At 37.8% G+C, this 23,052-nt stretch overlaps 1 protein-coding gene across 10 annotated transcripts in view; it reads left to right on the top strand.

Moving 5' to 3' along the window:
* Nucleotides 1–23,052, top strand: part of Slc9a9 (solute carrier family 9 member A9) — a 671,333-nt gene that overhangs the window by 377,051 nt on the left and 271,230 nt on the right. For all 10 annotated transcript variants that reach the window (XM_010608158.3, XM_010608160.3, XM_010608159.3 and 7 more), the window contains 2 exons: nucleotides 1,713–1,851; nucleotides 6,324–6,429. In XM_010608158.3, coding sequence (XP_010606460.1) covers nucleotides 1,713–1,851; nucleotides 6,324–6,429 — 245 coding nt within the window. The remainder of the gene's footprint in view (nucleotides 1–1,712; nucleotides 1,852–6,323; nucleotides 6,430–23,052) is intronic.

Raw genomic sequence — 23,052 nt, 5'->3', positions numbered from 1 at the left:
TTTGGGTATCAGGTGTTTTGTCTCAGCAATGAGAAAAGTTAACAAAGTCACTGGCCAAAGAGAAAATGCTTCCAGTTCTATGGGTCACATCTACTGGTAGCAGCCTCCGTAATTACAAAGCCCTGTTATTATGCTAAAATCTTTGTTTGAAAGGAAGAATGAATGGAGTGTTTTTCTATCACATTGTTTCTCATTAGAATGAGGAAACGTGCTGGTATCTTGGTTAGGGAGAACTCATCAAACCTCACAGCATTGGGTACCAGATTTCCTAATGGCCATGGAGTTTTACACCTTTCCCCAGGACTGGCAGATACAAAGAACCTGGAGATGGAATTGCTTTTCTTTTTTCCTACAAAGCATGACACTTCACAGAAAGAAAAACACTTCAAAGGCAGTTCTTTCTCGCATACATTTCAGGTCTCCATTCAAGATCCACATTTATCTTCCTTATCCAATTACAGGATCAAAGCAGGAGTGTTTGGCCTACTTCAGGGGTTTAAAGACATTTGGGAAAAACTAAGAACATTTAAAACTACCTTCTTTATGCCACATATCGTCCATAGGAGAATTGGAATCCTCTCCCCTTGCTGTCTCTTAACTAGTCTCTGGATGCAAAAATTCAGGTCAGAAAGTTAACATGCTCTAATCATCCAAGCATAAAAGATTCAGTTACATCTCTGTAAATCCAATCTAATCTCAGTATGTCTGGTGTGCTTTTTGAACTCCACGCCACTACAAAGTCCTTTCCAGAATCCACTGCCAAATTCTTGATTTTTCCTGATTAGTTTTAAAGACCCCATGTTAAAATAAAACTGTCAAAAAAAAATCTAAAATGCTACTTCATGAGTCTCCCAAAAACTACTGACCCTAGTGCATCTGCTCATTTTAGTGCTGCATTTTGGAGTTCACATTTCCTTAAATAAGATATGGCTGCCCTTTATATTACCACTCCGGGATGTGGGACCCAGCTCTTAAGAAAGAGAAAAGCAAATACAATATCCTCAAAAATATTTAAGTGAACAGAGTGTCTGTTGGTGGATTGATTATTCTCTGTGGGGATAAATCTATTGGCAGCCACCAGAATAGGGGTATAAAAATGACCTTGGGCAGCTGCTGCCATTTGTTTCAGTGGGAAAATGAGGGTTTTGTCTCTCCCCAGGGATTAATACTGTGATGTTCCGAGCACCACCAGGGCTCTGTTTCTGAAGGGTTACACTGGAGAGGTGGAATGCTTTGTGGTTTATGACAAGATCACAGCAGAATATTTTGTGCATGCTGTGATTTGTATCACCCATTTGTGCACAGGCCATAAAAGTGCACTTTTTTATCAGGAACATTTGTGAATATATAACAGCACTGAAGACATATGGCCACTAAATAATTCACAGTTATCTATCTTCTCAGCAGATTCCTTATACACCTACCATGTTTTAATGTCTAGTTTGCTCAGAAACAATATTCTTTATGACCCTTCCAATATAAAAATGTTTACTGACTGGCAGCAACATATGGATACCATGGGATTAGATTGCAAGGAAAGGGAAAGCTCTCTGTTTTCTCTACCTCTTCCCCTTTTCACTTTTCCTCTCAACTCATCCAATTGGCACCCAATCTTATGGGAAATAATACTTCTCCCCAAAGTGAGTGGGAAATTCTGACTGGGCTGTAAAGGTGGAAGTCACTGACTAACTTGCCTCCTCTTCTCTTTTCAGTTCCATATCCATTTACAGCCCCAAGGAGAACCCAAATGCATTTGACACAGCGGCATTCTTCCAGTCTGTGGGGAATTTCCTGGGGATCTTCACCGGCTCATTTGCAATGGGGTCTGCGTATGCTGTTGTCACAGCACTGATATCCTTTGTGTGTGTGGAGAGCTGGGGACTGCTCAGAGAAGTCAGTGTCCACAGAATGTTTCTGATGATAAAAAACCTCCAGGGTGGTAAATGGCAAGGGATTCTGGTTCAAATTTGATGCACATTAAGAAGCCATCCTCATTTTGAGTGACCCTAGGAAGCAGAGATTGATACCAGGGCCAGAAAGAATCAGATTCTTTTTTATCCAAGGTCAGTTCTAACCCCGTTGGTAGTGTCTGATCTTAGAATATGGAAACCTCTTAAATAATTGCCACTTAGAAAAAGGAGTGGGCAGGGAACATCAGGATTTCCTATACTAGGGTCAAGAGGAAGAAATGAAGATCCAAGAACAAGATAAGATTGTGTGGGGGTATTAAGCTGAGTATACTCAGCCTCATTTTTAAGCTATGTCAACCACTAAATCACAAAGAAGGAAGCCAAAGATCGCTGTGGGCTTGAAAGACATTGACAGCTACTTTGTAGAAGGGAACCTGAAAGCAATGCAGGGATGACATGTTTTCTGTAGCTGGATAACAGTCTCATTGTGTTTCTTCTTTTTTGTTAAGGAGTTGGGAGGTTGAGTTGAGTTCCTACAGGATTTGATCAGAGAAAGAGGCTGGTCTAGTGGACTAGTCATTTCCAATATTTAGATGGGGCAAAAGTAAGTCAGAATTGGGGAGGAAAGCCAGAGGGCCAGTCTTAAGTGTAGGGGCTTAGTGGAAGCCAGAGCAAAGATGCAAAGCAAAGGATGAAGGACCAAAGACCTCAGGGAAAATAAGAGGAAGGAGTCTGCCTGGCCCATGGCAAAGAAAGCAAAATGGCGGGGACTTTTTCCATGAGTATTGGCCCAGAGATTCACTATGCAGCTGCTAAAGGTTCAATTTCACTAAAAGTATCTACACAGAGTTAGAAGATAAGTAAAACATAGTCTCTGCCCTCAGTGAATGAGAAACTTGAAGACATCAGCCCTATAGTAAGAGCTAGATAGAAAACTAGTGCCAGAGCTCACATAAATTATTAGGACTATAAAAATTCAGAGATGAAGCCAGGTGTAGTGACATGCTCCCGTAATCCCCTAACTTGCCTGAAAGTCTGAGACAAAGGGTTTGCAAGTTCAAGACCTGTCTCAAAACAAATAAATAAATAAAATAATATTTTAAGACTGAGAAGGGATGTAACTCAGTGCAAAGGCCTGGGTTCAATCTTTGCTACTACTACTACTGCTGCTACTACTACTACTACTACTACTACTACTAATACTAATACTAATAATAATAATAATAATTGCATAAGAACCAGAGCTGAGGAAGCCATCATTATTGGGAATATAAAAATTGAGTCATTGTGTCTAGAAAAGACCAACAGACCCTAGGCAACTATAGTATTCTGTAAATAATTTGACAAGCAGTATTTATATGCAGAGTGCTATCCTTTAAAGGGTAGAGGTGGGACTGACTGATGTAACATGCAGCAGAAGTGCCTGAGAAGACCAGTGGGCTCCAACTGGTGAGAAATGGAGGAGGTACAGTGGATAGAGTCAACTCATGGAGTCCCTCTGGGTGTTTTCTTCAGAGTCTGAGCTTCTTTCTATAGTCCCCATTTAACTGCTGAAGGGCTCTGCTCAGAAAAGGGATACCCTGACAGTCATGTGTTTAAAACATCTGAGGATCTGGTGCATAGGGCGTGTCAGAGGAAGGAGGTTAGAATTGAGGGAAACTGTAATGATGAACTGTGGAGGGAGGATCAGGAAGGAGACCAGTGTCTAACTGTTTATTAATGATAAAGAGGAGAAGTCAAAGTTCACTCCAGAGTTTTGTCCTAGAACCCTTACAGAATGACACCTCCATTGGCAGAGATACAATAAGTCAGAAAATGTACAGCTGGCTTCCAACACCAAAAATTGACATTACATAGGATGTATGATACACCAGGCTCCCCTATTACTTATTTCACATGTAGTGCCTCATCTAACCTTCACAGAGTTCAAATACTACTTTTATTGGACCCTGAAGCTTAGAAAGGGTATTATTGCCAAGGTCATTCAAGCAGTAAGTGAACCCAGAGAGTAAGAATCAAGAGCAGCTCGTGCTCCTAATCACTACTCCCTACTCCCTACTACCTCTTACTCATTACATAGCATTGTGGTGGAGGTCATGTGTTATTTAGAATATCACAAGTAACAGTGATAATAATAGGAACATTCAGTGAATGTTTAGTATGTGCCAGGGCTTTTATGTGCACCTCTGCACTTGAATTAACCCTGTAAGACAGGTTGTTATTATCTTCACTTTATACACGTAGAAACTGAGGCTTAAGAAGATTAAATAGCTCACTCTGGGTCACATATCTGTCATAATAAACAAGATAATAATATCATCTAACATTTCTATAACTTTGCCATGTATCAGCCATTGCTATAATCATTTTGCATTTGTAGTCATTGTCTCAGACAGTTTCTACAAGAACACAACAAGGTAGGTACGGTTATTATCCTAATTTTACAGGTGAAGAAGCTGGAGCGATTAAAGTTTAAACATTTGACTAAGGTCATACAGTTAAAGACATTCATGCCTACTACTGCAAACTAGGCTGTTCACTACCATAGAGTGCAGTAGATAGAGAAGTTGAGAATGGAACTCTTCTCTACCTAGTGTGAGGAGAAGGTGTTGACACAGAAGTAAACAGGCTGAGAAGGAAAGGAAAACATTCCTAGAAATGTGAAGTGGGCCAGGAGATTGGATTAGGTCTGAAAGACAGGATATAAGGACCTAAGAGTTGAGGGTAGGGAGAGATCTCTTAGTCAGTCACATGACCAATCATGTGGCACTTGGAGTCTTGTAACTGACTCTGTGAATAAGCTGTGAAGAAGGCAAGCACATACTGCTGTCCCCTCTACCTTCATTCCCTCCATGTCTCCCCCATGCTGAGGTGGTCTCCTCAGGTTCTGACTCTAAGCTCTGGACTTGGGAGTTGACTGAGAACTTTTCTGTAGGAGAATGCTCTATAGCCCTTTGATATTCTGTTGCTTGCACTGGCCTGGACTTTCTCCTTAAAACAGCCTAGAAGAGCGAATTCAGAAGAACAAACTCTGTGAAACAAAGGCTTCCCTCAAAGTATCAAGAGAGGATAATGGGAAGGGGCTAAAAGCAGAACCAGCCCATTTTTCACTCCAGTTAGAGAACTGCTTGCAGATACTTAGAGATTCTATTTCCAGTAAAGATGTTTTACCAAAAACATCCATTTAAGCCACTGACAGAAAAGTTGGATACCACTTGTTGCATGGTAGGCACTGTTCAGTGTGTTTAACACATATCAACTGGCTTATAATACTGGTGATAAAGATTTTACCATTATCCCCATTTCCAACAGGAAATCAGAACCATGGAGGCCAAGACACATGTCCAAGTGGCTGTAGTGAATCTGAAGCTCAGTGGAGTTAGCATCCAGAGGCCATGCCTCAGTGATGTTTCTGACTCTAGGCATCTGTGCTTCCTAAAACTTTACATGACATGTTTAACTCACTTCATCTCATTTTACTCTCCAGACTGTGGAGCAGGCATTATTTTCATCGCCAATTCACCTGGAAAGGGTAATAATACTGATCAGGAGTCACACAGCCAATGACTGGCCAAGCCAAGAATTAGATACAGATATTCCACGTTGGAAGTCATGTTTTTGCTTCCTTTACCTGCTGGAAACATCTTTTTATGTGAAATCTGCTATAAATTCTGTTCTAAAAGCATAAAAATGCAACTCACGTCTCCTTGTTCAGGGCATTTTATGCCTACTATGGACAAAATAACATATAACCCTTTCCCATCAATCATATACGCCTTTCTTTGTCCAACTTGGGTTACTACCCCTTTGTTGTATTTGCAATTTACAGATTATTGTTCAAGTGTCATCCTTGCCAAAATGAACCATTACCTGTCTGAGGGCATCTTACCTGACCTAGAAATAATAAAACTCTCCTCCTACACCCTACTTATGTCAAGAGGGAATGGGAACCTTCTTCTCCTGACCCTATTTCTATCCCTAAGTGCAGCCTGCGCACAGATTGCATTCACCTCACTCCACCCCACCCCAGTGAGCAGCACTGTCTTCCACACTGACACATGTCGAGCATCTGATTCCAACCATGTTCTGCTTAGCTTGGTTTTCCTAAATCTGCTACAGTTCTCCTGGGAGCACATGTGCACGGCTGAGGCCAAATTCAAGAGGTTTTGTACCACAGTTCTACACTTTTAGTAGATACCTTTAAAAATAATCTGAATAGAGGTTAGAATTTTTATGGGCACATTCATCCCTCAGTGAAGTAAAGAACTCATGGTGGTCTTTCTAACAGGGCCTGTGTCAAATGACTCAGTCAGGGCTGAGAATCATCTTTAACTCAAAGGTGTTATCATCAGATCAGATTACCTCAGTCAACAAGGAGATTTCGCCTTGTTTCCCTTAACACGTCTTTATCACTTGACCAAATTCACCAAGCTGTGTGAGTTCCCAATGCTGGAAACAGGCTTGTTTTTCCTCCTTTCTTGGAGTGCATTCCTGTCTGCTGAGGCTGCCGGCCTAACAGGTCAGTACTTCAGGTTTTATTGAGAACTAGGTGTGTGAATCTGTGTGTCCATCTCTGGGTGTGTGTGCCCCTCCCTGACTCGGCAGGAGCGGAAATGAAATCTCTCTTGAATAGTGAATGTGAATGTTTGTATCAGTCAGGCCTTCCCTGGGCATCCTGTGGGAAAATAATAATAACTCATCCATTTTACAAAATAACAGACATCTCCAGGATGCTCTTTTATCCTTGCGGGACAGGAGGGGATGTTGTAATGACTGATTTATTGTGGCAACAGATGACATAATAAGTCTCCATTCTGTGTGAAAGACACACACACATTCTGTATGGGGAAAGGCAGTGGCTGTCTAGCCATGAGATCTAGAGTAGGTGGCCTCTCCAGGTGTGAGCATCTCTGATACATTAGTGTTAAGGACTGGTGTGATTGCACCTTGACCAGTCAGAAAACAAAGCAAACCTGTGTGCTCTACATTTCAGAGTCTCTTACACAAAAAGTCTACACAAAGACCTCTGAGCTCCTCTGAGATCCCAGGGATCATGGATCCTGTGATCTGATTCCATAATTAGATTACCTTTTTGTAATAGTGAAAGTTTGTGCTTGGGTAGCAACAGTTGCATGCTTTTCCACATAGAAGCATTACTGGGGCTCCCTGCAAATGTCAAAGCTATTTCTGTCCTAAAGCCCAATTCCCTGCTTCTTCCAGGCTTCAATCCTGGCAGCCTTTCTGCCCAATAAATCTGAGCTGACATTCAAGTGGTGAGAATCTCCACTAAGTGTTAATCTGTAACAAGGTATATCTCCCTCGGTATTTGAATTTTAAGACGTTATGCTTAAGTCCAAATAACAAACAGTGATTAAAATTTACATATATTTGAGGATGTATCATGAACAACATATTGGCCATCTGCCTCACATAGATGATCTCATTAACTTATGCAAAGACTCTAAGTAAGAGTCCCCTGTTTATATAGACAACAGTGAGTGGGATTTAAAACTCCATTTGAGAAGTATCAGGTCAACCTCCATGAGTAGGAAGATGGCTGAAGTCCCAGGGGCCTCCTTGGTCTCCTTGGGCTAGTTAGTGCTCTCCTATGAATAATAGCAGGGAAAAGCATTTTGGTGGTGATAACCTATGGCTCTACTCAGCTGATCCAACTGACTGAAGAGTGCAAGAGGCCACACTGTTCCCACAGGCTTCAAGGGTGTCTGTACAGACTGGAAAGTAGTTGCCACTTCTAATAACACTGTAATGAAGACTACATGACCAGATTCCACCCCATGGGACCCTTACATCCAAATTATCTCAACACAAATTCTGTTGTGTTAATGTATTGGTGTAGGATTAAGGAGGTTGCTGAAGAGTATGTGCATTCCAGAAAAAAGTGTTATCATAGCCCTTAAATGAAATAATGTGTGAAAATCTTATATATCATAGACATTTAAATTTTATTCTCATTGTCCATATTCTGACTTATTCAGTACTCAACTTGCTGTAAAACCATCTAAGTATCATTAGAGTAAATTTTGACCTTGCAGAAAGATGAAGTAATATCTTAATTCACCTAATATTTTTAATTTTATCATTGAGGTTATAATAAATACGCATGCTCTCTCTCACACACACTTGCTTGAGAATTATAAATTTCTGTGTATGAAAATTATCTTTCTATTTCCAAGTCCATTTCAATAAGATCTTGTTTTGTTAGTTGCTTTAAAATTTACAATCCATAGGAAACTATATAAATTGCTAGTTTATCATCACCTTGCTCATTTAGTACCCTTCAAACTGGTATGCTCCCTGGATGTTATGCACACAATTTAAGGAGCCAAATATAAGATGGATGAATGCAAGCAAGTGCCTTGTTGCAGGATAACCCAAATGACCATAGCTTTGCCCAGGGACAGACTTGCTTCTGAGCAGTACTCCCAATTTAGGCAGTATGCCTAATAACCGCTTGATACAAACCAAACTCTAGGTATAAGCATTTTTTTATCGCCAGAGACAAGACTGCCTTGTCCAAATTACACACATGTATGTTTATTACTTAATCCTTGTCTATTTCCAAATTGGATTTGTGGCAACTCATAATATGAGCCATGCATATCATGTGGGACCTGTTAGTTGAGGATAAACACTCATGTGTTTTGGGACAGAGATTTCCTACAAAATTAGGCAGCTGTTGGTTGCTGTAGTTTGGCAATAAACATAACTCTGTGCTTTCTGGAAACCAAAGTCAAAAGAGAAACACGATGAGTTATATAAAAATAAAAACAATATTATAAAAGGGAAAAATACTTAAAATGAGCATTGTTTTACTGGTACTAAAATTTTAGCAGAATTTATCATGTGCATTCTTATATATAAGGGCCACTGAACATCAGAATGAAAAACAAACTTAATTTTAGAGAAAATGAAAATCCATTGTTCAATTGGTCATTCATTGTATTGACCTTCAAAGAAATCTTAGGGTGCAGTGTCAAATATAACTCTCTAAGCTTATCCCAGTGTAATGTTGAAATCCTTTTAGTTCTAGTCTGCATGTAAACTAATACGATGAAAAGCTAAAATGCATAAATTTTTTTAAAAAATGCTTAACAAATGAATATACAACAATAAATACAGCAAACCAGATGAAATGAATGGTTAGAGAGGTAATCAGCAATCCCTACTCCTTGCTTGTATAAACTCACTGCCAGCTCATTCTGCAGGCCCCAGCATTCTGTCAATTTGCAGTGGATTCTCAGCAGAATTCTCCAGGAAGTGATATTTCAAAAGTGGATCCTCAAAAACATCCACTACAAGAGCAGTCTCCTAAGCCTGCTACCCTTACTCATCCTTTTATAGATTCCATGAACTGGGCTCTTCAACATTTCTTTTAAGAAAAGGGTTTATTTCTACTGCCTTAAATAAAGTTTGTTTTGTAATATACAATATATATTTTCATACTCCTTTAACACATTTTTATTTTAGAAAATATACATTTTCAGAAGGAAATACAATTAGAATCACTTATAGTCTTACTGACTTTATTAATAACTATTGTTAATACTTGGTTGTATCCATCTAATTATGTATTACATGTATTGATATATACATACACAGATAAATGCATACACTTAAATATATACATGCTTACGCATATATGTAATTGTACTTTTCTAATTTTTAAGTAACTTGGATTCTGTAGCTCAAAAATTTATAGCAAATATTTTTCATGACATTCAGTTACTACATCATAGGAAACTTTTGATTGTTTATGATTTTTAATATTATTTAAAGGATAATTGTTGTAGCTAGGTGTGAGAATTGTTATTTATATAACTGCCTAAAAAGAAAATATAGGCTATATAGGTGAATAGTAAGGCTACAATTTTAAGGTTTTGGAGAGATTTGTCCAGATTGTTTTCTGGAAGATTAAAGTTCTTCTCTCCTCCCACCAGTACTGTAAACAACAGCTCATTCATTCACATCTTCACCACTACCCTAAACAGTGTTAGTCGCTGCTAATTAGATAAACAAGTTCTATTTCATTCTGGCTTATATTTATTGTACTTTTGCCAAAGAGAAGCACTTTAATTTCATATCATTATTTGTAAATATTTCTTCTTTGGTCCATCACCTGTTTGTGCCCTTTGTCTTTTCTTCTTCCTCTTATTCTCCTCCTCCTTCTTATTCACCATTAAAATTCTTGCCTTTGTAATGTTGTATTTTAGTTGCTATTTTTCTATTAAGAAAATTAACCTCATGGCTGTTTTGTAAACTATAAATATTCTCCAGTCTATACTTGTATCTTTTAAAATATGTTACTTGGTGGGGTGGGTTAGGGATCATGACAAGTAAAAAACCTTTTCAAGTATTATGTGGTTAACTTTTCTCCTAGAAAATTCAAGTGTTTTTAAAAAATAATATATACTTCCTTTAATAATGGTCTAATTTTAATTTTCCACCAGAATCCAATTGGAATTTGTTTTGATATGGGTGTGGGGTATAGTGGGGATTTGATTTTCTTCCTAGAAGGAAAGCCATTTGTTCTAACAATCATCTACCCTTATCTGTGAATTTAAAATGTCTAGAAGTATATGTATATGCATGTTCTGGGCTTTCTATTGTTCCACTGAGCTTTTGATCTTCATTGTTTTAATTATTTCAGCTTCATAGTTCATTTTAATATCTAGTAGTTCGTTCTCTCACACCCCTCTGCATTTTCAAAAGCTTCTATGCTGTATTCACTTATTTATTATTCCAGATGGACTTGAAAATAAATTTGCTAATAACTTTTCCAAACATAAAATCACTTAGGGATTATGATTAAGGGTGCATTAAATTTTTAGGTTAATTTGAGGAAAAGTGATATTTTTATAACTCTGAGTCTCCTGAACTAGGAATGTTATGTCTCTCCATTTATTTGAGTCATATTTTATGACTCTCAGCAAATTTTTATAGTTGTGTTCACACTAGACCTACAAATTTCTTAAGGATCTTTTTAACCACTTTACATTTGGGAAATAATGAGTAAGAAATTCTTCCATTATAGTTTCTAACTATTTATTGTTTGTATGCATGCGTCTGGGTTTCACCAGCCTATTTAGTTTGCCCTCAGTAGTTGTTAAATACAGAACTAGTACTGATGTGTACAACTTGGATTGATAGGTAGAAGTTAAAATAGACCATTAAGTCTGTGAGGGCTTTATCATGCCAATAACATGACTGAAGCATCCTAGGCACTCAAAAAATATCTTTTAAGCAACTAAATGAATTATTTTATCTCAACAAAAGGAAAAACTTCCCAAATCTGAACAGCATAGTAAGCTGTAAGGTACTAAGCTCTGTAAGGTAGAAACTGATTTATAAGACAGGAGTAAGTATTGCTGTGCCTGATGGTGTCCCTGGAGTTTCTTTGTAGTGGATGGTCAGGAAATTCCACAGCAGACCCATACATCGACTAAATGATGTGTCGTATATTACATTAATGTTTAACTCTACTTTTTTAGGCATTAAATTAGGAATAAAGACACATATACATAAGAATTGCTAGGTCCAGAGGATTGGTGGACATGGGTTGTTTTGGGCTGCCCAGTATCCACTCTCACTTGCACTATAATAGCATCAGGATGTTTCTTAGGGATCCTCACATACATGCACACACAGCACACACACAAATACTGGATGATGCCTGACTGTCTCCCCATTCACTACCTAAGAGCATGAGGACAATTGAAGCTAGGTCAACTACACACTTTTTCCATTATATGAGAAACTTTGGGGGGATGTGTAAGTGCTGACATTTGTTCTTTCCGATAGCAGAGCCCTATTGAGACCTCTATCCTTGCCACAGATCCTGGAAGCTGTCTGAGAGCTATCACATTTCCTTCCAACATCTCCCTTTCAGGTTATGGTGGCTGGAGTCATTTTATGTTGCTTACAAACAAAGAAACCTAAAAATATGAGGAGAAAAATAACTCAGCTGCTGTTTTAACAAGAGAAACAACATAGCCTGATGACAGATCAGAAAGAAAATGAGGTTCAAAGACAGCACAGCCTCTAGCCAAAGATACTTGGCCATCTTACTCCAGCTGCATATTAGAGGCAAACAAAAAAAATCAAGCTGAGAGACAGTTTGCACAGCAAATTATCCTTGTCATTTTAGCTTCTTATCAGAGTCATTATGAACACTTCAGTAGTGGGGGACTTGCTCATCACCACATCTCTGCTTTCACTTTCAGTTGATACTAATTTGATGATGATCATTTGATTTATTTTGATCATATTTTATTTCAAGGGCCACATTTGCAGCCACCTCATCTCAGTCTCTTGGAAATTGCACCTGCAAATGTTTAATAGTCAGACAGAAGAACTTGGCTTTATGGAAACAAGTGGCTTTTAGACATGCAAATGAAGCTTGGCCTTGCTATTACCCAGCAATCCGATTTTCTGCTATTGAAAATGTACAAGTGTAGTTGGAGAAAACTTTTATCTGGGAGGACTGGGCGGATTAGGAAATGTAAGTGAGAAGGCTTTCTAAGGGATGATAGTATGCTCATAAAAACGGACTTTTGGGATGCCTCACAAGCTAGGAGAGGCTGGGAAGAAGGAATGTATCTGAATGTTTCTGCTCCACTTATGAAATCAGCCACTGAGGGTTTCTGGCTCTTCAGCTGACTTGCTCAGGGACTGGAATAAGTCATTCTATTAATTGGTATCTCATTTTCTTTGCTGCTAAGGTGGAAGGATTTTATTATTTTCTAATGAAAGAACATTGTACACATACAGAATGTGGCGTTTGAGTAAATGCATGACCTTGAGATCTTCTCCCCATGGGTTACCTGGTACACCTGCCTTCCTGATTTCTGATCAGGTACAATTTTTCTTGTCCGAAGGCCTGTTTTCTAAAAGTCATTCGGTCACTGGCTCTTTATTTTATATTGAATATTGAAAATAATTCAGAGTTATTATATGTAGCATAATCTCAAATAGGATTGAATCCTGTCACAGAAGCTGCTTTTCAGATTATAAAGAAGTCAAAAAACACAGCTGGACAGGTTGTTTGAAAATTCGTTTTTATAATCTATTTCCCAGATAAGACGTTGGGGGTCAGGTTTTTGCCAGAAGCAAACTTTCAGGGTCTGCCATTAAACACCCGAAGAGTAAGACCACACGGCAACATTTACTACATGTCTAATGATTTTCCTGCTTCCGGGCACTCCTGCAATTAAGGTAGCTTCCATTTTTAGGTTCTTGGGGCCAATTTCATGTTCACTGGAAACAAAGCAGGGCAACAGGGTCATTACTATGGCTTATTTTCTCATACAAAAGTTAAACAATGTAGCCAACTATTTACTCAGCTTAGAATGATTTCCATGTAAGAAAATAAACATAAAAACATGAAGGGGAAAAAGCTCCTATTACTAAGTAATGTTGTTGGGCTTTTGTAGTCTGATTACAGAGAGTAAAAGACTGAAAAAATATTATATGTAGAAAGGTAATAACAAGTAACATTTCAGGAAATCGGCCAAGATATGTGAGATAAAGAAGCCATCAGCACACTTGTTGATCACAACATGAGCAGTGAAATTCCCTCAATCCCATCACCCAAGTAGGTTCTCTTGCTGGTCTATAGTTACAAAGGCCCTGTTCCACTGTCGAGATTAGGAAGAGCTGACACGTGAAAGCTTAGGCCCGCAGAAGCTCAGACGTGCGTATCTGTCAGGTTTGTTCATGAAAGGCTTTTGTGCAGTAAGCAGTCTTCACAAGGGTAACTGGGAAAGTCTTTTTTAACAAAAGACATGGAAGAAAGATTATTGTCAAATGAAATGACTGTTACTGGACATATTGGGACTTTAGCTCGATCTGTGTAAGGAAATTGGCTCATTATTTCTCATCTCTATCATCTCTCAGATTGGCAAAAATTGGTTTGAAACTCTTAAGAAGGCTTTCAGCTCAGAGGTGAATTTATTCCATTTGGCTTAACACTGATGCATTGCGTGAGTGGATGGGAAATATGTCTGGAGCTCCCTTAATAACATAAGTTGCCAGGAGGGGACTTAGTTCGAATTGTTTCTCAAAACAAACTTGGCCAATTTTAACGTCCAAGTACATGTTAGGCAACATCTCTTAGTTTAACACTGCCCTTGCTTCTATATTGATAGGACCATGCAAATACAACTTAGCCAACAATCCACCAACAAATGGGGTGCAGTGATTGCTTATCGAGCCAAAAATAAAAAATAGAGGCTCAAAATATTAGGTATTGAAGCTGCAGAAATAGGCATCCCATGTCCTCAAGGGGATTAGTTAACCAGCACGCCAAACCAAGGGCAAACATGCAATGAAAACATCTCATAAACACAGGTGTGGAGCATATCTCTTCCTATAATAACTCATTAACACACACCTGCACTTCCTTGAACCAAATTGCTCTTCATTTCAATATTCTAACAACCCACATATGTAGCTAAAGCAGTGGACAAATTTACCCCTCCTTTCTTCACTGTAAATGTTTTCAGTTATTGTTTAACATATCTTCGTGATGCCAGAAGGCATAGGGAAAACAAAAATGTTCCCTTTTAAGAACCCATATTCTGCACAAGCATGTAAAAACCTGTCAGATGAAATAAATAACTAACATACAGGTTCATAGAAAAGGAAGTCAAACTGTCTACCTAGAATGTACCAATAAATTCAATTTAAATTTAAAAAAAAAAGAAAAGGAAGTCAAATGTAGTTCCCAGGTCCCTAAATCAACTGGATCAACTGGGGGTACAAGTGAATAAATAACTGCAGTAGAAGGAGAGGCACAAGAATTAGTTCATTCAAAGGCCTTTGAGGTCCTCCACAAGTGTGGAGCATCCACGTGGAAAGGCACAATGGGAAGTTGACCTGCACACTGGGATGAAATAGGTGGCTAATTAGAGATTTAGGCAATTGGTGAAAACGTGTTAGCTGATACCAAAGAAATGTAAATTCAAGGGGGCTTTGCCTGACAAATTCTAAAATTTAGGGTGAAATACCAAGAATCTAAATGAAAAATACTTTTCTCCAGATCTCAGGTGAATTTGTATAAGTATTCATTACTTTATTAACAAGATTTTATATCGGAGATTTTTGTTGTTAGATGGAAATTTATAAACATCACACAACATAGATATGAAATACCATTTAAATGCATGTGTACTCTGAACAAAAGAAGCTAAAAATAAGAACGTGGGTTCATGCTGTTTTTTTAGATGACATCCTTGTATTTCATAGACTCATGATTAATCTGCTAAGTATTGAGTTACCAAATATGGTGAACTAGACAGTAACTGTACTCTTTGGGAACTTGGATTCTTTCATATTCCCTGAAGGAGTTTTCCATTTTGTTAATGCTTTGACTTCTCTACTCCAGGTTCACTTTCAGTGGTGGTAGGAACCCTGTCAGAAATGTCTCTTTTTCACCAGATCAAGAATAAATAAAAGAGTGGCATGGAAAAATAACCCATCAACCTTAAAGCCCTTCAGAGTACCGTCTGAGAGCAAGACACATTTTTTCCTTTCTTACTCTCTGTGTTCTGATGATATAATCAATATTTCCTCTCTAAAAATGCAATATTCTTCAGTCTTAGAAACCCCTCAAGTCTGCATTCAGTGTCAAAGGAAATCATGCTCCATGTGACAGATGTTTATTTTCCTGCTTTTATATCTGAAGGTTTCATCAACTTTTAATTTAAAAAAACTGTGCAATAATGTTATCAGTAAAAAAAACTTAAATGACAATAGGATATTTAAATATAAGAAGAAATTATTAAGAAATATTAAGTATAATAGGATATTTAAATATAAGAAGAAAATGAACCCTGCCACTAGGCAATGCATGGCAACACCTATTTGATGTGAGCATCAAAAATCCTCCCCATGTTCTCTTTTTTTGAAGCAAAAAGATATTTTTTAAATAGAAATTAATACCCTCAACAAACCTACATTTGAGAACCTGATGTCTGCTGGGCACTGCTATGGATCAAGGACAACTCAAAGGACGGTAAAGGACACAGCCCTTAAGGCGTTGAGAGAGGAATGGTAGATAATCCTGTTGACAGAAAGTCAACGTGGATCTGCAGGAAATTCTTCCATTCTATCTTTGCAGACCTTGAACCAATGTAAAAACTGAGCCAGGACTGGGGATTTAGCTCAGTGGAGCCACCACCTGCCTCACAAGCGCAAGGACCTGAGTTCGGTCCCCGGTACCAAAAAAATAATGAGTAAAAACGGAGCCATATATGTCACAGATGTTTAAAATTGGAAGGTGCATAGAGGTTATCTAGAGCAGTGTTTGCCATAGCTTTTTTGGAAAAAATAAAGTAGCTTTATTATGCACTGTATGCTTATGTTCATTTGTCAACCATGAAAATAGTTATTTTACTTCAGAATATACAAAAGTGCTGTTTAAAATTATGCAGTTTTCATATTTTCTTCCACCTTTTAGTGGTTTGTCTTATACATTCCAATTTGAAGACCATTACTGCAGCCCACCTTCCTTACTATGAGGCAAAAACAAAGAGCCAGACAATTAATTTAAATCAAGCAAAACATCTAAATACATAAGTGTCCAAACTATGACTAGGTAAATGCTAGGTCTCCTGACTTCCATGGTACTACAGTCTTTCTTACGTAATTTATAACCATACGTTGAATCTTGATCATGTAAGCGAACAGATAGATATATACAATATATTGTCTGAGAGGTTCAACAATTGGGAATCATGAAGAAGAGAACAGTGTAAACAGTACTCTGTTAAATGGCATTAATTGTCCTCTGAAAATTGATTCCTCTGAAAACTGGAAACAGTTTACTTACCACCAGAATCATTTTTTTTTTCCAAGATGATTATGGGCCTCCTCATGCTGTTTCCTACATTTCTTTGCTTGCCAATTAATAAACAACTGTGTGCTTCTTTGTGGTTTCTCAAAACAGTTCTTTTAGTGAGTGTCAAAAAGTGTTGGTTCTCATTCTTGTTCAGAATTACATGAATGAGTCCCTGCTGCCAACCCTTTGGGGATCCTGTCTACCCCTGAAATCTCACTGGGAAATGCTGAAAGGCAATCTTGTGCACAAATACGAGTCAGATGTTCTTATTTTCTCTAGGCCACTTCCTGATTTCTTTCAGAGCTTATTATTTTGAAACCAGATACTTTTTACATGCTGCATTACATGTAAACATGAACATATATATATGATTTCATTCATCGCCAACATAAGATGCCACAAAACAATTTTAGCGCAAGATCTTAGGCATGCAAAATAGCAGCTGTATTCAATGGCTGCTTGTTTTTCCAGCAGAGATGGAAAAAAATGTTTTCCCAGCCAAGGATAGACATGTATATTTTTTATATGTCTAATTCTTATGGATATTAGGATTAACAAAACATGTATTTATTCAGTACTTAAAATAGTTTGACAGTCATAGAGTTTAATTGTTTCGCCTAAGATTTGTATTTGGAAAGATTATAATTCAGTAATTCAATGTGTACTTATTTCTTATCTATGGTGGATTCAAGCTCAAAGTGTACCTGTAGAATAACTGTTACTCAGACATGCACCTGTCTCTTACCTCTTCCCCACTTGTTTATATTGAATTCCTTCTTCCTGATCCCTCACTTCCCCAAATTTCTAATTTCTTACGACTCAAATGCCTATGCATCCTTCAAAAAAACTTTTCTTATCCCCTCCCACTTTCTCCAACCAGAAAGAAATCACTCTGTCTCTGGATTCCTATTTTCTTGTCACTCACATCCTACCTAGCATCAGATGTCTTTGTACACTTGTCGTCTGTGTTAGAAGATGCAATTCTGCTTGACGTCTAATACTGGGTTTATTCATGCTTGTGTTCCTCGTATCCGTGACTGATGCTTTGTTCATGTTAGATCTCCATAGATAAATAGCAACTGAGTAATACAAACCCATGCTAACTCATGAAAGTCTGGTACCTTAAATGTAGCATTATTAAGAATTTTCTTCAGTTTCAAATACTAGGAATAAGGAATGCATACACTTTCATCTGCATTTCTTGATGCAGAAATAAAGGGGGAGAAAAGGCAACAAATGGTCATTACCGAGCATAGAATGTGTGCAACATGTAGGATTTCATTGCCCAGCAACTTATTAAATACAAGATATTATGTTTATCCTTGAAATTAGGTTCTTCAAGTTATTCCCTCTTTCTATATATTCTTCCTTTCATCTATTTCTAATAACTACAGCAAGACCTTATGTTTACTTACTTAGTAGCATGCTTAGTTTGGAAAGAATTCTACTATTATCATTATTGCTTTATACTCAGAACAGATCTCTGATGCTTGTGGGTGCTATTAAATGTGGCAATCAAGACTTTAAATGGTGAAATCATTGGCCAGGATTACCCATGTTATACCTGTAGTCCTGTCCAGAGAATGACAGCCTGGAGAAAAAGGACATCTAAGAGACCTCAGGAGCTGGGCAGCCCTGTTATTTTACAACTCTTGATTTTACTGATCTGGTCTATATTTTTGTATATTGTTTTAGCTGTTTTTTACATGACCTAGATATGTTTTTGTGTCTCTTGTCTAGCTTCTTAAATAGTCCAGTTACTTTCAAATTTTTTCCTAGTCCTTGGGAGGCTGAGGCAGGAGGATCACTGCAAGTTGGAGGTCAGCCTGGGCTATATAGTGAGTTCAAGGCCAGACAGAATGACATTGTGAGACCTTATCTAAGAAAAAATATTTCCTAGTTTTATATATATGTAGAGCTGTGCATTTTCTTCTAAATAATCATTTATTTTTATTCCATTGGTTTTCATAGGGAATGTAGTATTCACTTATTTATTTCTAAATTTGATTCCATCATTAGCTCCAGATTTATTTAGAATTTCTTGTAAAATTTCCAGTTTAATTTCTAATTTTATAATATGTTAGTCAAATAATATGACAAGTCTATAACACTGTGATTAAAGGATGTGATGTATTTGCTTTTGGGGAAATTTTATTGAGTTAGTTGATAGTAAAATATATTATCTATTTTATTCCATGCATGTAATTGCTTTCACATTTTAATATTGCTGAGATTAAAAGGAAATAATTTAAAATAAAGAAAATTTAAATTTCTTCATGTAATCCAGATGATACTTCTTCTCTGAAACTACGATTACCGTACTTTATAGAACCACATTAATTCTGGAAAGCCAGATAAAGAGAAGCAGAGAATAAAACACACAAATATAATTATAAATATTTTCAAATTAGAAAAAGATATGTATAAGCCAATATAAAGAGGGTTAAATTGTGTATTGCTCCATTGGAGCTTTCCTTTACTTGTCCCAAACTGCTGAAAAGTCAGGAGTAAGACACAGGTCTCTTTAGAACCACACACCAAGATTAAGGCCAAGCCATAGCAAAGGCGAGCTGATGCTCACCAGCAGACTTGGCACAGTCTTCCTTCTCAATGCTGGGCCCAAGGAAAACAGCATGAGAATCCTCTGATAGTATAAAAATGCAGAACTGGAGGGCCTACCCCAAACCTACTGAACCAAGACCTGAGGAGATGTCGTAAGGTTCAGATGTATATGAACATTCCAGGAATGCTGGGTAGAGTTCTGAAGGCTTTGTTGCCTAATGCAGATGATTGGGCCACACTTAAACTTGCAGATGGAGTCGAATGGTTGCTGATGTATGGAGAGAGTAGTGATAAAGGCTATAATTAAGCACAGCCTGGGAAAGATAGGATGGGCAAAGTGGAGTGTGGAAAACAGCAGTAAGATGGAAGCAAAGAGGAAATGGGTTACCGAGGGAGAGCTGCCCCTGTCACTAGGGAACAGACATCAGATCTCAACATTTTCTATAATCTTTGATCAAATATTTGTGGTTTAGCAATTTAGAAACATTCAATTTTATAGAGAAGACATCCTCAGTTTGTCTTTAAACTTCATATATTCTTTGAAAAAAATGTTTTTTATGAGTAGAACATATGGTAAAATATGCTCTTAAATTTTACAAGAGTTATCTGTGTAAAATTGAAAGGATATTTGAAAATCTATACATTTATCTTGTCTGTTCTTACTGAGAAAATTTGGCTACCTATATTCAAAATGTCTAAAGGTTTCATTGGGTACAATCATTATTTCTTTGTTCTGTACTTGAACAAAAGAAGACTAAATTGAAATATTAATTCTAGTGGATTAATGAAATAAGGTATACAAAGATGCAAGACTCATGCAAGTGAAAGAAATCCAAACTTCTACTTAATGAAAAGAATCCTTTCTATAATGGCAGATTCAACCCAAATATTTCAAATGATAGAGAACTTTTCATACTTCAAGGTAGCCACTTCACTATATTTTGGAATTATTTTGACTCTAGAAATCAGAAGACTCATGCCTAAGTCTAAGCTATGACTCTTTAATAGTTCTTATTCATAGCCCAAACCTCCCATTTTAGTCTGAAGGCTCAAATTTATCACACTTTTTAGAACCACTTTCAATTCCAACCATAGGCACGTTGGAAAGAGTCCAGTACTCTGAGAGTTGAATAATATCTCCACACCATGGTGTCTCCCGTCATTCTAGTTGTAACAAGGAAGATACAAATTTTCAAAGGCAGATGTTTCAGAGGACCATCAAAGTTTAGCATGAGAAATGCCTCACAAGAGTCCCTGCCAGGATGCAGTTAGAAGGGAAACTAACTGGTTCCTGCAGAGTTAATGCAAGTAAACAGTTGATGGAAAGCTGAAAGAGTAAGAGGATCACTGATGTAACAGGGGGGTGGGTAGTAATTACGCAATGCAAGTATGAACACTAGGACTAAGTGAAGCAAATCCAAGAGCACCAAAATTGGAGCTGCAGGGCCAAGATCCAGACTGCTGTGGGCCCTGCCTGTCTGTTGCTGCTTTCTCTGAGGGGGTGTCACATGGCTGGTCTGATGGGCTTGAGGAAAAATAAAAGCATACGAAGAGGTTATATCTGACAGTCAGAGCTATGCTGAAGAACAGTTTCAGAGATGGAGCAGACAAAAAGGGCAGGCAAATCGGAAGAAGGGAATCCTTCTCTCCCTGCCTGTGTTCTGTCCTCCATATGGGAATCTGATGACCAAGGAAAATGTGGTTCCTAGAGCCCCAGTACCAGGATCACAGAGGGAGGAAAGAAGGGTGAGTTTGGAGCTGAGATGCTGAGACACTAGTTTGACAACTGGTACCTGGCACAAGAGCATTTGGTTGTCCTCTTCTTTTCTACAGATTCAGAGCATTTATGACACTTGTCTAGGGCTCCACTTAACCACGGCACAACGACTAGCAGACAGAGGTGTGTAGAAACTTGATGTTGATTAAAATGTTCATCCAAAGTCAGAAAACTGTTTTCTTTGGCAGAGAATTTTATAGATACAGTAGCTTCCTATCCTTCTTGTGTGTGAAATACACATATTCCAAGACTCAGATCATGAATGGTGCTGAATTCTATATATACCACCTTTTTTTCTGTACATACTGTGAAAAAGCTTAATTTATAAATTAAATACAGTAAGAGATTAAATAATAAATAAACAAATAATAATTAGAACAATCAACACGTAATAAAGTTATTTAAAACTTATGATTATTTCTGGAAATCTCCCTCTAATATTTCTAGACTGAAATTGATTTGTGGGTACATGAAACCATGGAAGGCTAATCTGTAAGTGAGGAGGCTCTACTATAGTAGACATATTTAGATGAGACATTTTCAAACTTTTGGCTTGTTGAGGTCATACTAATTACAGTAATTTGTGTGACTTAATTACCAAGCTATAGAATTATGATTATGCATGCTAATATTAAGGGTGAGATCAACTTTGTTGTTATATCTTAGTTATAACACCAAGCCCTTGGACACATGTATGCTGTCTTCATGGCTTGTTCATCTGATGTGTCCATCCGTAGACACAAGACTCCAAGAGTATATGGTAGAAACATAAGGTCCTACTGGAGACAAGCAATGAAAACCAATAGAGCAACTATGGAAAACATCCTCAAGTGAAAGTCGAGTGATCTCAGACCATAATCTTCATCACCAGATTTCTGTTTTCCTGGAATATCAGAAATGATATTTTTAACATTTAGAAATGGGAAGAAAGGAGCTAAAGGTGTAGGGAAGGTGGGACGGGTACGGGAAGGATAATAAAGGAAAAGAAAAAAAGTGAGACAATGAAAAGATGGAAATAAAGTGTTTGTAGATGGGGAGGGGAGGAGGGGGTGAAGGGAGGGCAGGGACAAGGGGATTAAATGAGAACCGAGACTTGTCATGTAGAGGTACAAATTCCCAACAATGAATGTAACTGTACTGTATCCCTAAAATGTACCAATAAACTCAATTAAAGCTGAAAAAAAAAGAAATGATATTTTTACATGGCTTAGGATGACTTTAAAACATTGGCACAGTCTGTGGAATACTGAGTTTCAGTCCTGCTATTATGAAGATGACCTTGAGTAAATTCCTGTATTGTGTTCCTCCACGGGGATTTAAATATTCAGTTATTCATGAACTAACTATACATGGAGTGCCTATCATGTGCCCAGCACTGCTGTAAGAACTAGGAACCAATGAATCCCTCTATCCTTAAGGAATTCTACATTTCAGTAGAGGAATGCAGAAAATAAACACATAAATATAGAAAATGTTAGGTGGTAGTAAATAACATAGGATAAAGGTACAATAGAGTGGAGAACGATTGGGGTAATTTTTGTAGAATGGAGATACCTTGTCTAAAGGAAGGAGGGAACATGTGGATATCCGGAGAAGCTTTAAAACAGCAGCAGCGCGTGGAAGTGCGAGGACCTTGTGGTCGAACACGCTTAGTGAGAACAGTGAGACAAGAGGAGCGTGATAAGAGAGGAGGTTGGGAGCTGCGGGAAGGAGAGCTAGAAGTGGGACTAGGAACTAGGAGTACGAAGTGTAGATCTGATGCAATCCGGAGAGTCAGTATTCTGGATGAAGAATAAACAGTGGAGCATCAGGAAGATATTACTGCGATCCGGGTCAAACATAACGGCTTGAGAAAGGGGGGTAGGGGTAGAGATGTTGAAAAGTGGAAGGGTTTAGAATAAGTTTCAAAGCACAAGCCAATGAAATTGCTGATGTTCAGTGAATGG

Source organism: Fukomys damarensis, unplaced genomic scaffold, assembly GCF_012274545.1.
Source record: "Fukomys damarensis isolate Sample0158 unplaced genomic scaffold, DMR_v1.0_HiC HiC_scaffold_37, whole genome shotgun sequence".
NCBI classification, from domain to species: domain Eukaryota; kingdom Metazoa; phylum Chordata; class Mammalia; order Rodentia; family Bathyergidae; genus Fukomys; species Fukomys damarensis.
The sequence above is the reverse complement of the archived record's forward strand: the minus strand, read 5'-3'. Positions and strand labels throughout refer to the sequence as shown.